Source organism: Magallana gigas, chromosome 7 (assembly GCF_963853765.1).
Source record: "Magallana gigas chromosome 7, xbMagGiga1.1, whole genome shotgun sequence".
Lineage (NCBI taxonomy): Eukaryota > Metazoa > Mollusca > Bivalvia > Ostreida > Ostreidae > Magallana > Magallana gigas.
Genome location: NC_088859.1, coordinates 20263337 through 20276281, shown reverse-complemented (window position 1 = coordinate 20276281; position 12945 = coordinate 20263337). Strand labels below are relative to the sequence as shown.

Here is a 12945-nt window from a genome sequence, read left to right as displayed (position 1 = left end):
ACACGATTTGACTTAAACTTTTCAAATTTTTTTTTCCTTTTACAATGTTTATATTGATAAATATAGAAGTTTATAATATCATGTCAAAATTTGAAAGTCAAATATCAAGTTATAGGCAAGATACGGAGTTCATAATTCTTTGTTTTGTAAACAAAGCTCGAATATTGTCATTTTTTACATATGTGTTGTATTGGGGAAAGTTTCAATCAAATGTAACTTTCTTTTGTTGATAATCGTATTTATGAGATATTGAGTTAGTTTGAATTTTTTTTTACGTGCCATATGTCCAAGAAATGGTAATTCTCTACATTTCATTTTTTTGTAAACAACTATAAGACTCGAGCTATGTTTACATAACAATCAATTCTTACCTCTGTATCTCGTTTATAACTTGACTTTAACATTCAATATTGTGGTCAATCATTTAAAATGCACCAGTGAATCAGTTTATACATAAAAAATAAAAATAAAATTTTTGATCTCAAATCGTGTCCAAGTCCTTTTAAGTGTGGTATACCTCTTAAAGTGAAAGACGATCAGTTATACACAAGTTATTCCCCTTGTCTTTCACATGCCAACACTTTGCCAAGACTTTTAAAAACTATTCCATCGATTTTACAGCTGTTTATTTTTACAATAATAATAATTCTTTGATTCTTATTTAAAAAAAATAATTCTTTGATGTTTAAAACTTCAACTTAAAGAACCACAAATAATGAAGAGTTTAAAAACTACAATTTTGTCTAAGATATATAAACCTGGTATATAAACAACATCCATCTCCATAGTAAGTGTACTCTGACAAGACCTGCCTTGGAAGCAACATACTGAAACTTCATGTTTCTCTTGGCTTCTGGGAAAGTCCCCAGACCCTGGGTAGAGAGTACCCTGAGGTAACCCTAACATATTCTGGACCGATGTCCCAACACACAGCTATGACACCATATTGGTGGAGCTGGGACTGTTACAGAACATTGTCATAGCATAGTTACGCAGGTACTGCAGTCGGCAGTAACAGAATGGGGCTTACTAGGCCAGAGTGCACCTTTTTAGTGAATGAACAATTTAAGAAATATTTTCTATTGGCGCCCAGTACATAAAATACGATATTGAATTTTGGGTGTCTGTTGATGGGTGGTTTGTAAGAGTGAGCACTTTAGGCAATATTTTTCACCATACCTGTATCAGGATCTCCAACTAAAGTCACGGAGCAGACAGCGTGGCATTCAGTCTGTCCATATCCCTCCACAACCTGTCAAAATATTTACATTCATTGAAATGCAATGACGCTACCAATTTTTCTAAAAATAACAATTTTGTAATGGATGAATGTAATGCATACTTACAGGACATCCCGCGCAGCACCTCAAGAAATGAAGTACTTTGGGGGACAGGGGAGCAGATCCTGTTGTGATGAGCTTTACTTTTCCCCCGAGGCTGGCCTGAATCTTCTTGAATACAATTTTGTCCCATATGCTATCATTTCTAATTATACTCCTGTTTCAAACAAAATTTAAAAAAAAACATGTTTTTAATATCATGCCAGAGAATATATACTTTGTTAAAAATAAAATGCATTTTAAATGATTTATGAAATATTGAAAGTCATTGATTTAAATTACCGGGTAGAACTTTTTGAAAAATTGAAAAAGATTCTTACTTTTTCAGTTCATTTTCCTTGCTGGCTAAAGCCATATTAAACAGCTTCTTTTTTATTCCTGATCCTGAATTTATTTGACTCATAACCTTTGAAGAGAAAACAACATTCTTGTCAAAAATATTGGAAATAAGCATTTATAAAATTGCAAAATAAATACATGTATATAAACATTTTATGGACCTAGAGTGACTGTGTACTTTTTTTTTTTCAATCTAACACCCATATTTAAATACCGTACTACTGTATACCGGTATGTCAATGGCATATCAGCTTGTCATTTTTTGCAAACTTTAAGAATCTGCAGTTATACATGCATGTTATTAGTCCCCTATCGGTTTTCACCGGAGGGGACTATAGCTTTCCTCTGCATCCGTCAGTCTGTCTGTCTGTCCGTCCGTCTGTCTGTCCCACTTCAGTTTTCCACACTTTTTTTCTTAATGCGATTGAGGAATAATATGAAATTTGCTAAACAGCTTCAAAATGTTAAACTACAGATCAAGTTTACAATTCTGTAGCGTCTGGTTGACATATTTTCGAGAAAATTAATTTTTTATTTTCCAATTTTTTAATGTTTGGGTTCGATATTCTGCATAACAGTGCATTGTTTTTACAATTTCCACAAACCGGTAGGGGACGTGTATTGCTTATGCAATACTCTCAGAATGCTTGTTTCAATCAATAACATCCTATAACAATATGCCAATAATAACCAAATTTCCTGGTAATCTGAGACTTATAATTCTCTTTATTCGGATCAATTTCATCAATTAAAAAAACAGCATTTTCCTAAACAAATACCAAGGCATACAAATAAAAATCCTGAACATTTTGTTGTTAATTGGGTTTTATCCTAGCTGTTTGTGTTTCTACTGAAGAAGAAGGGTGTCAGCTGTCATCATGTAACATACCTTGTCATAGATTCTGTTGAGTAACCTTGGTACAGAAGGGAAGAGGGTGGGCTGTAACTCCTTAATATCATCCAACAATAACTTCACGTCTCCTTGGAAAAACCCAATTCTGGCTCCATTCAACACACAGTAGCACTAAAGGTAAAATCAAAAAATATATTAAAGCAGGTTTAACACAAAATGTAATTTATATGTAGGTTTATTGTTAAATGTACAATATGAAACTCATGAATTATTTTAACAATAACAATATGGTAGTATATGTATTGAGTGTACCTCGAGTAACCTTTCGTATGAATGAGCGAGTGGAAGATATGATATAAGTGTGTCTTCTGGAGAGATGTCTATGCCACCAGGTTTCTGAAATACAAAAAGATACATCAATATTTAGAATAATCAGCTCAACATAGAGTATATAATGCATAAAATCAGAACCCCTAATGATCTAATGAAAATAAAAGTTTTTCCTTGCATTTATAATTAAAGCAAAAGTTATAAGATAAACACCAAAATAAATATCTTTATGGATAGACTCTCTGATGAAGAATTTCTTGAATTCGTGTATCACATAAAAAAGAATTTTGAATAGTTCTTTTAAAACAAATGCTGAAAAAATTATCACAATATCTCAATTAAAGCTTCTCACCAGCACGGCCCCAGCTGCCACAACAGTAGCCATTGTTCCTCTGTGTGTCAACATGGCACCTTTTGGTAAACCTTGAAAAAGATATACACTGTTGTTGAAATTTCAAGAATTAAAAAAAAAACACCAAAATTAATGTTTGTAAGTTAAATACATGTAGGGAGTGGGGGGATAGGGTGGGGTGGGGGGCATAGGAAGCACTGGGCCCTTCCCAATTTTCTCATATCTACTACCAGTCGACCACCAAATCCCACAAATCTACAATAAGACATATATTATGCTGTTTGTATAGGTTAATCCTATAGGAAAGAGTATGTTCTTATTGATTGACAACCAACAAAATTCAACAGTCACTGTTTTTGATTCAAGTCAATAGTTTCCTTGTATACCAACATTGATCGGATTTACAACAACCATAAATAAACATCTTAAATACAGCATGGGTAGAGGCATTGTAAATCTATTTATAGGCCAAAACCTCTTTAGAGCCGTCATATCTGTCACTTGTTGACAAGCCTTCGACCAAATATAACAACTTGGTATTGAGGAGGGCCTGGACAATAAATCTAATTGATTGGTTTACCATCCCACTTCTTTTCTAACAGTTATGCTACATGCCAATGTACACGTACAGTATACCTCCTTAAACTATCGCTTAACAATGTGCAGTAATCCGTCTTTGACCATAAATAAGGATGTGGCATATGTCTAAGCTGCAAGTATACATCCTGTTGTTAGTGATGAGTATAACGAGAAAATATTACCTGTGGTCCCACTGGTGTAGCACAGAACACACAAATCATCCGGCTTGGCAGGCTGAAAAGAAAAATCAAGTTTTAAAACAATACATTGAAAGTGTTTGTATATTGGGTATGTGCTTGCCCAATGTACAAGTCAAACACAGTCTACTTCATCAAATACAATCTTACACTGTTCTAGATAGGTTATAACCCCTAGGATGCCACTTTTTAAATCATGTCCAAGGTGAAGATATCTCCCAGTAAAATTTCCTTAAGAATTTTTCATTAAACACTCTCAGGTTTATTATGGATTATATTTTTGGGGAAGTATATGAGATCTATCATAAAAGAACCATTTCAACAGGAGCTTGGACTTTGGGTAGTGTCAAACAGCCTGAAACAGTTATGTGTTGTAGGCCTGTCTATTTCATTGTAGGCCACTATTAAGTCATGGCTCTTTGAAATCAACCAGATTTGTCTGGCGTTTGGGCTAGGACTAAGCAATCTGTGCATATTTCTAAAAAAAAACAGTGGTTTTTTTTACCTGCTTTGATGCAAGAAATAGTTACGACCTATCAAAAGTCCAAGGTCTTGTTAAAATGGTTCTAAGTTTATTAATTGACCAGATGACACTGACCTGCATCAATTGACCTTGATTGAGGGTTATGTCACATAAAATGAACAATATTATACCTTACTATCTATAAAACATTACCCCAAACTTACACATAAATTACTATGTTCGCCAAAACTATCATGACAATTTATGTACTTAGTAAAGACCAGGTTTAACTTTATTATGGGGAAATATTGCTGCACTGAACATATAGTTATACTCATCAATAACTCATTTTCTTTGGATTTATGCTTACTTTTGGTTCTTGTGGATTCTTCTCACCAAGTGCCTGCATAGAAACAATGTAAAGATATTTTGATAAAAAAGTCTCCAAACATGGATGTTTATCTGTACGATATCTACATCATAAAACAGTCTGGATCGAGAGCCAGCATTTACTGCAAATTGCTTTATATTAATATGACTTTATATAGATATCTGATTTCTTATATCAAACAACTTTTCTAGTAATATTAAAGCTGATTGGCAGGTGTTTCAAATAATAAAGGAACAAACTATGCACAGATATCAACAAGGAAAGATTTTAGCTTGTTTATATGATCCTATTTTTGATTTGAATACACCAATCTCCATGAAATCTCAATCTCTAACATCTGTTGCATTTCTTAGCAGAGAACTATATGAAAAAACGGTCAACAGATGTTCTGAATTTGAATTTTTTTTCTTTCAAAAATTTGATTCGTTAGTAGAAAAAAAATTGAGCTTTAAATAAAGGAGACACAAATGAACTGCTTTTTCTAAAAGTGAAAAGAGAATTCCCTAAGGCCAGTATGGGATGTCTCTCGGAGCTACAAAGATGGCCCCTGACCTCTAACTCGGCGAAGGATGTGAGGTCAATGTTGTGTTTTTGTGCCAGCTCCTTCATCTCCTCGGAAGGTTCCTCCACCAGGATTATGCTCTCTAGGTCAGGAGTCTCCTTGATTCGATTCAGTATGGCCTTGACCTTCACATTCTTATCACAGACCACAGTCTTAATCTCAGCTGAAAAGAATTTCGTATGAGAGTAAAATATCAATATGTACATTATTCTACATTTAATTACATGTGCATCCCTGTCATTAAAACTTAAATAATCTGTCTTTAGATAATGCCCCTCCAAAAATCTCCAAAAAAATTCCCTGCCAATTATTTATCCTAATGAATACAAATTTTGTTATCTACAAAGGCAGACTCATTTTCGTCAGTAAACACAAACGCATTACATTTAAGGAAACATTTCTCATGGTCAACAATTAATAGGGTAATGAAATGAATATTCATCAGCGTAAACATGAACAGCAATCTTATTTTTTGTGTGTTATTTTCTGTGGACAATCTTAGTCCCTTATCTCTTCCTTGTGCCCCTCCTTCGTTTATTACCTTGGTTGATGATGTGTGTGCACGCCTCTGGTCCCAATGTGTCATACAGGGGCACAAGGACCATGGAGTACATATAGCAGGCTTGTTCTGTGATCCCGTACTATACAAGCAAAAAACAGGAAGACTTTCTTTTTAACAAGTACTACACCTACATATATACATCTGCATAAAAAAAAACAGTCAAAATAAAGTATGCACTAGTTCATAAGAAGTAATTTTCTTTAAGGCAATAAAATTCAAGTGATAGCGGAAAATAGCATGAATTCTGATCTTTTCGTTTTAAAACTTCCTGATATATCAACTGAAAATATTTTCTTGCATGAATAAAACATTCAATGTTGTTTTTTAATTCTAAAAACTGGGTCATGAACGTCTGTATTGCTTACTATAATTTTTTTATTTACTGAAAACAAATACTGGGCTGGGATATAATATGACATATGGTATACCTCAACCCTGTTTTGGGAATAAATGCCGACATTTGTTGTGTTTTCTGGCTTGAGTCCTTTAGCTATAAGACCAGCACCAACATTGGCAGCTCGAACTAAGACCTTGATAACAAAAAAAACGAAAAATCAGCAATTATAACAAGATGACTTATTTCCAGTACATGTAATAGTTTAATTATCAAAAAAACATTTACTACCATTATATACCAATTTTATCATAATTACATGTGTTATCATTATATTAGTATTATCATGTTTCAGATTCTATGAGGGAAAAGAAAATGATAATTGCTCACAGTCAAATTTCTGAAGCATCAAAATATTACAATTAAATTTTCAGAGGTTATGAATAGGAAGGAAATACCAAAGATATCATGATATATAAGTACTCGATCTTTATCAAAAATTGTGTTTCCTGCATCAGGGATGCATCAGTACATGCATATATTTTTAAAACTCATACACATCCCTCCTTGCCCCTTTTCCATACCAAAGATATTTTTTATTTATATGCAGTGAGTTTTTAAAGAGTATCGCTTCTTTATCAAATTGCCAATTTTATAAAGAGGCATTCTATTAAAAAAAAACATATGTCCCTGGTATATGCCTCAATAAATCTTTGATCGGACTAAATAAACAAAAGAATCAAAAATCTACATGGTAGCTCTCCTTCAAACCTGGCGTATATCATAAAACACTAGATTCCTTGAATTTGGACTGTTCAAACAGTCTAAGGGGTCCGTAGTTTCTCAGAAATGAAACCAGTAACATGAACTGTGTAACAATCTTACATCATTGTAGGAGATCCACTGGAATGGTTCTGATGGGCTGGGTTTCCATCCATAGGCCTCTCCATTATCTACAGGCAACAAATAATAAATGTACATCAACGATTTCAATCAACACTTGTTCATTTTCATATTAATGAGTTACTTTATAACTTTCTTACTGTCTGTTTTGTATACCCATTTACTGTTGCCAAAATTGTTAAAGTGCTTTTTAGCTTTTATTGCTTTTAAAAATTATGTTTTTTATAATATTTTTTCACAATTAAAGTTAATGTTGGGGAAACTTGTTATGCCCATTTTTAAAAAATCTTTTAATGCTTTCATGAATGGTTGTTTTTTACGCAAACTTTGGCGTAAAATAGCTCTATGTTCTTTTACATCACAAATCTGCTTAATATATCTCATTTACTATTTAGCAAACATTGCACAATTCAAGAGTAAAATTTACATGTGCTATTTTTAACATTTTAAACCATAAATACCGGTATATATCATTTAAACCTTCAAGCCTCATAAAACCGTTTACTGGTACCATAATAAGCTACATTTGCATGCACAACTCAGATTTGGTTGCCAAAAAATATGTCTTGAAAGTGTAAAGTATCAAATGTGTATAAGGTAGATCTCTGAAATTCGTGGGAATTAAAAAACTTTTCATTTTAATTGAAACTACACATATTATGATAAGAGGCTACGTACGTTAATATAATTATACCACTTGTATTCAATGAATTCATAATCCTCCTCTTACTCTTTGAAACATGAATCATAGTTTTGCATTGTAAACAGAGACAAATATGGTAGAACTTTATATTTTTATAATAATGTCACAACCCAGAAACTTTAATGCAAAGTTTACTTTATGAAGATCTCACTACCCTTAAAATATACCAATTCAAACCATCCATACAATACGTTTGAGGACAATCTTTTGCTTGAATGGATTTTCTTGATATTTATCGACTCATTTACATCCACTGTGAACAAATTGTCCTTAAATTGACAAATAAGATATGTCAAGTTTGTCAGAATAACCTAGCTGATACAATATAAAACTCCTGAAGGCATCAATAATACACAGATGAAGAGATGGTTCAAAGTCTGTAGTTTTGGTTAAAAAGAAATTTACCAGCAAACCTTGACAAAAGACAAGTATATATCTGTAATTGCCTGTTTACGCGGACTTTGTTCTGATGACTTGACAAGAATACAAATATATGTTAAGTAAGGAGACTTTGGACTCTCAAGAAAATAAAAATCTTTTTTTTTTTCAAGTTTTATTAACGTTTTTATATATCTCATGAAAAAAAGGGAACTGAGTAATGAAATGAATAAATATGTAAATGTCTCATTCAGGTATGATAATGTTTTGATGTATCACACTGTTCATAAGTTTGTAATGCCTGAAGCACATTCTTTTTTTTTATCTGATTGACAAACAAGTCTCAATTACTCAGTAATTTCTTGACGTATGTACATACATCAATCTACAAGCCTAAATGGCCTACATAATTCAATTTCTAACTGATCAATGATGATATGTGTAGGTTGGCTATATGTGTATCTGATTGTATATAATGACGGAGAATGAAGAAACACAAGCCTAATAATCTTCACACTGTTTAACGTTTGATTATTCCAGTTATTTACAGAAAATAAACTACGTTTTAATCCAAGAAATTGTAATGGTCTTGCTCATTTTGGGATGATAAATAAACGTAACAAACTTCTAGATACCGGTATTTATAATCCAGGAAAGATGGATAATTTAAATCTCCAAATGTACATAACCTGTTTCCTAGTACATTTATGTATATCAAATATGACATATCTACCAAACTAAAATTCAAACAATGTTCCCTCTTAATCACTCTCTCTTCTGATTTCTGTAATTTTTTTTCTTCTCTATGAAATATGATACAATGGATCAATTGTGATAGTCAAAATACCAGCATGAATCATTATCTATTCCATGTTCTTACTTGATACTCTTGCTCCCCTTTTGAAAGCATCATACAGAGTCTTCACTTCGCCGTCCTCATATTCACAGAGGTACTTTCCATTTTTACAGAGCTTTGACATTCGTGATCTTTCATTTTTCTGGAAAAAAAAATAAAACGTATGACTTTTTTTTCATTTCATTTTGCACAATGAAACTTGAGAAAATCTACCACACTCAGTCGGCTGAATAAAGCAGTCAAGATTTGCATCATTAAGAACAGGTACAGGAGAAATCAAATTGGCATGAGCAAGGAGATGTGTATGGATGAGATAATAGGGCAATGTGGAGATGTGCATAGACACAGATCAGGAAAAGGAAGAGATGGGCAAGGATGAGAGGGCAATGAGGAGATTGGCACTGAGGAGATGGGCATGGACAAGGATGAGAGGGCAATGAGGGGATTGACAAGGAGGAGATGGACAAGGAGAAGGCAATGAGGAGACTGGCATTTGCATAGATGACAGCACAAGGAGGAGTTGGGCATGGGTAGAGAAAAGAGGGCAAAGAGGAAATGGGCATGGGCAGGGAGAAGATGGGCAGGGAGGAATTGGACATTAGTTAGGAGGAGAGGGCATTGAGGAGATTGGCATGTGCAGGGAGGATATGGGCAAGGAAGAAATGGACATAGGGAGGGGGGAGGAGTAGTTTGGGAAAAGGGTGGTTTTTCAATTTAATTTTCTAATAATCTAATTTTCAATCCAAGCTGAATATCACTCGTAAATATAGGCACCGTCACACAGGTACCTGGTATATAAACCCTTTGATATCATTACAAAGGGTTTAAAGAAAAGGGTAGGTTAAATATGGTAATAAATTAAGTGTTCAAATTTTGAAATTTTGAAATAAAGAGACCGGACATAAACTAAACTCAAGAAATACTCAGTTCTTACATATCCTCAATTGAAGCTACTAACATTATCCAGACAATTAAAATATGTATTATTTCATTGCATCATAGAGAAGTGTCATTCTTGGGACTTTAATCATCATGATGAGTCCAATTCATTTGAAAATTAATCAGTTTCAATATGACTGTTAACACACCCAGACTTCAAAATCTCATTCTCTCACTTGATGACAAAAAGTAAATAAGGAAATATTGTATTGACAAAAGAATCCCTAGAAGTGTGATATTGATACATGTAATTTAAATAAACTTGAAATCAGCATGCAATGACAACAGAGAACCACTTGTAATTCAACAAATAAAAACCATTCTTCAAGAATAGTAACACAGACTACATAAGTTTCCCAGGCAATAAATTGTAGACAAACCAGTGACCAGAAATCTTAAACTTAGTACTGTTGGTAATTAGGTTGATACTTAATAATATCATTGGGAGAGAAATATAATGGGGCAGTTCTGAGTTGAGAACTTTATATACTGGGTATTTATAAGCTATCTTAAATCAGATGAGACTATTAAAAAATTAAAAGTTATTTAATCACATTACAGTTTCAAGCACAAGCAATTTCCTTTGAAAAAAAAAAAAGCCTGGCACATAAACAACCCACATCCCCACCTGAGCTGAACTAAAAATCATATCGGCATGGAATATCAAAAAAAAGTTACAAAGATTTATATTATCTCTCATAAATATTTGGTGCTGGCATAACATGAACAATTCACCAACAAATCTTGAGCAGAAACAACTCCTACAGTTTTACCCCCGAGGTGAAACTATAAAGAATAAGGCACAATCAATTTTTTTTTTCATTCAGATTCCTGAATAAAAAATTAATGTACATGTTGATGTATTGAAATGATTTGCTTCAAAGATCATAGAATTTATTCCATATGAATTGATGGAAACCTCACCCAAATTACTAGGTCATTAAACATGTTAAATATAAATATATTTAAAATAGTATCTTAATTCCTAACACATTTTTAGAAACAGGATTTTATTTTAACAACTAGGTAATTTTATCCCCACATTATGTACCTTGTAACAACCAGCAAGATAAATTAATGCACTGTCACGAATGTTAGGGAAAGTAGGATGAAAAATTTGAAGGAAAAACCAGAAGTACTAGAATTTACATCCAAGTAATTCCCTTAATTGTACTGTTGTAAGAGTATAATCAACCAATGTTCTGAAAAAATACTTGTGTCAACAACCTTGAGAAGCTCTAATCCTCTGTTGAGAAATCAAGTTAAATCTTTTACATGAGCAATCTATGATAGAGAGACTCATTCAAAGCCACATAAAAAATTCAAATTTTAAAGTTACATTTAAAGGCACAACTCTATTATTATCAACTGAATACATTTAATCTTTATATCACAATTCATGAAAAACAGGTCATGTTTTGTTGGTTTTTTCATTTAAAAGGCCACGCTGAAACTAGCAATTGAGACTTGATTAGCAAAACACTCTGGAATTTGGAAAACAGATGTCCATATCTTTTGAAAGTAAACCACAAAACCTTCTAGATTCTTTAAAAAAAAAACCAACAACCAAACACTTACATCAGTTATTTCACTCTGATTAGCAGGATCCACAATCAGATCGATAGACTGAGAGTTCCCCATGCCTTCTCCACAAGCGAATTCTATGAATGACAACAAATACCTTTCCCGTCCACGTGGTGCTATAAATTTCCCCTGTTATATTGAGCACAGTATTCACAGTCACAGAGATAACAACAACACACAAAACCTGCTGCTGTCTTTTGTTTGTTTGTCAATGAACTTCCACTGAGCACATGTTTCCAGTGCTTTATACTTCAGGTATACCTGTTCCACTACCTGGAGTAAAATATAGTTCAATCTGTCATGCTCCACTTGCTATATATCACTGACCTTACTTGTGACTAGTCAACAATCCACATGGCTGAAAGAGGATACAATACTTCCCCTAGCGCATGGGCTAGCTTGTAGTCCAACACATAAACAATACGTCACATGTTTATGCTGATGCTCCACGATTACTCTCACTTACTCAATAAAATCAATACTGCCAGGATACTATGAGGTCAGGTTAACAGCTTAAGAATATATTGTATTTAAATCACTTAACCACACACAATTAAGCCAAATTGAATTCTCCAATTTACTATTAAGTTATATCCTTCCACGGTTTGATCATTTTTTTTTTCTTTAACAAATCTGAGCCATGTGGCTGGAGAATAAAGAGGGATGAGAAGGGGGAGGGCACTAAATTCAAGCAGATAGTTAGAGCATCTGAAAATTGATTTTCTAGTACCTGATAATGATTGTGCATATTTCTATAAATAACTCTGGATCAATATAGAACAGTACAGACCTACATAAATGCACTTAGACATAGTGGTGTGATTCTTGATCACACCACCATGCCTGTTTTCTCCTCCATCACTTAATTTACATATACTTTAGGTGTGTCTATTACTGTACACCAGCACACATCTTTTTTCTAACTGCAAATAATCTAAGATGCAGACATCCTGCTTTAATATTTCAGTTCCTGTTTATGACAACTTACAAAATTCCACTGTATAGTGTTTGGATTTTTTTAATTCATACATATATACACTAAATGTACATGTATGTAAAATTTCCAAAAATTTCTTAACTCTCAAGTACCAGATAGTTTCCCTTTTTCAAAAATTACCAGACACCACCAATTGAAGAAAACTTCACATAAAAGTATGGTAATGACGTATCAGTACATTCAAGCACTTTTTTCAAATTACCGGAATATTATAGCCCTTAAACTGTATAAACTTTTAATACCCTGCAACATGTGACTGTGATATTTTCTTGCGGAATCACAG

At 33.2% G+C, this 12945-nt stretch overlaps 2 protein-coding genes across 5 annotated transcripts in view; one reads left to right on the top strand and one right to left on the bottom strand.

Annotated features, from left to right (window-relative positions):
* Positions 1 to 12945, top strand: part of LOC105332998 (nucleolin) — a 209623-nt gene that overhangs the window by 167248 nt on the left and 29430 nt on the right. The window lies entirely within an intron of this gene.
* Positions 1 to 12945, bottom strand: part of LOC105332999 (long-chain-fatty-acid--CoA ligase 1) — a 28361-nt gene that overhangs the window by 5437 nt on the left and 9979 nt on the right. For 3 of the 4 annotated variants that reach the window (XM_011435771.4, XM_011435772.4, XM_011435770.4), the window contains exons 3-15: positions 9167 to 9284; positions 7188 to 7255; positions 6397 to 6498; positions 5948 to 6047; positions 5397 to 5569; positions 4824 to 4856; positions 3976 to 4027; positions 3215 to 3285; positions 2845 to 2928; positions 2569 to 2703; positions 1661 to 1746; positions 1347 to 1497; positions 1180 to 1252 (exon numbers count right to left, since the gene is read on the bottom strand). In XM_011435771.4, the coding sequence (XP_011434073.3) occupies positions 1180 to 1252; positions 1347 to 1497; positions 1661 to 1746; positions 2569 to 2703; positions 2845 to 2928; positions 3215 to 3285; positions 3976 to 4027; positions 4824 to 4856; positions 5397 to 5569; positions 5948 to 6047; positions 6397 to 6498; positions 7188 to 7255; positions 9167 to 9284 (1246 nt within the window). Of the gene's footprint in view, positions 1 to 1179; positions 1253 to 1346; positions 1498 to 1660; positions 1747 to 2568; positions 2704 to 2844; positions 2929 to 3214; positions 3286 to 3975; positions 4028 to 4823; positions 4857 to 5396; positions 5570 to 5947; positions 6048 to 6396; positions 6499 to 7187; positions 7256 to 9166; positions 9285 to 11659; positions 11960 to 12945 lie in introns of those variants that run through there. The other variant, XM_011435773.4, reaches the window with a different exon arrangement.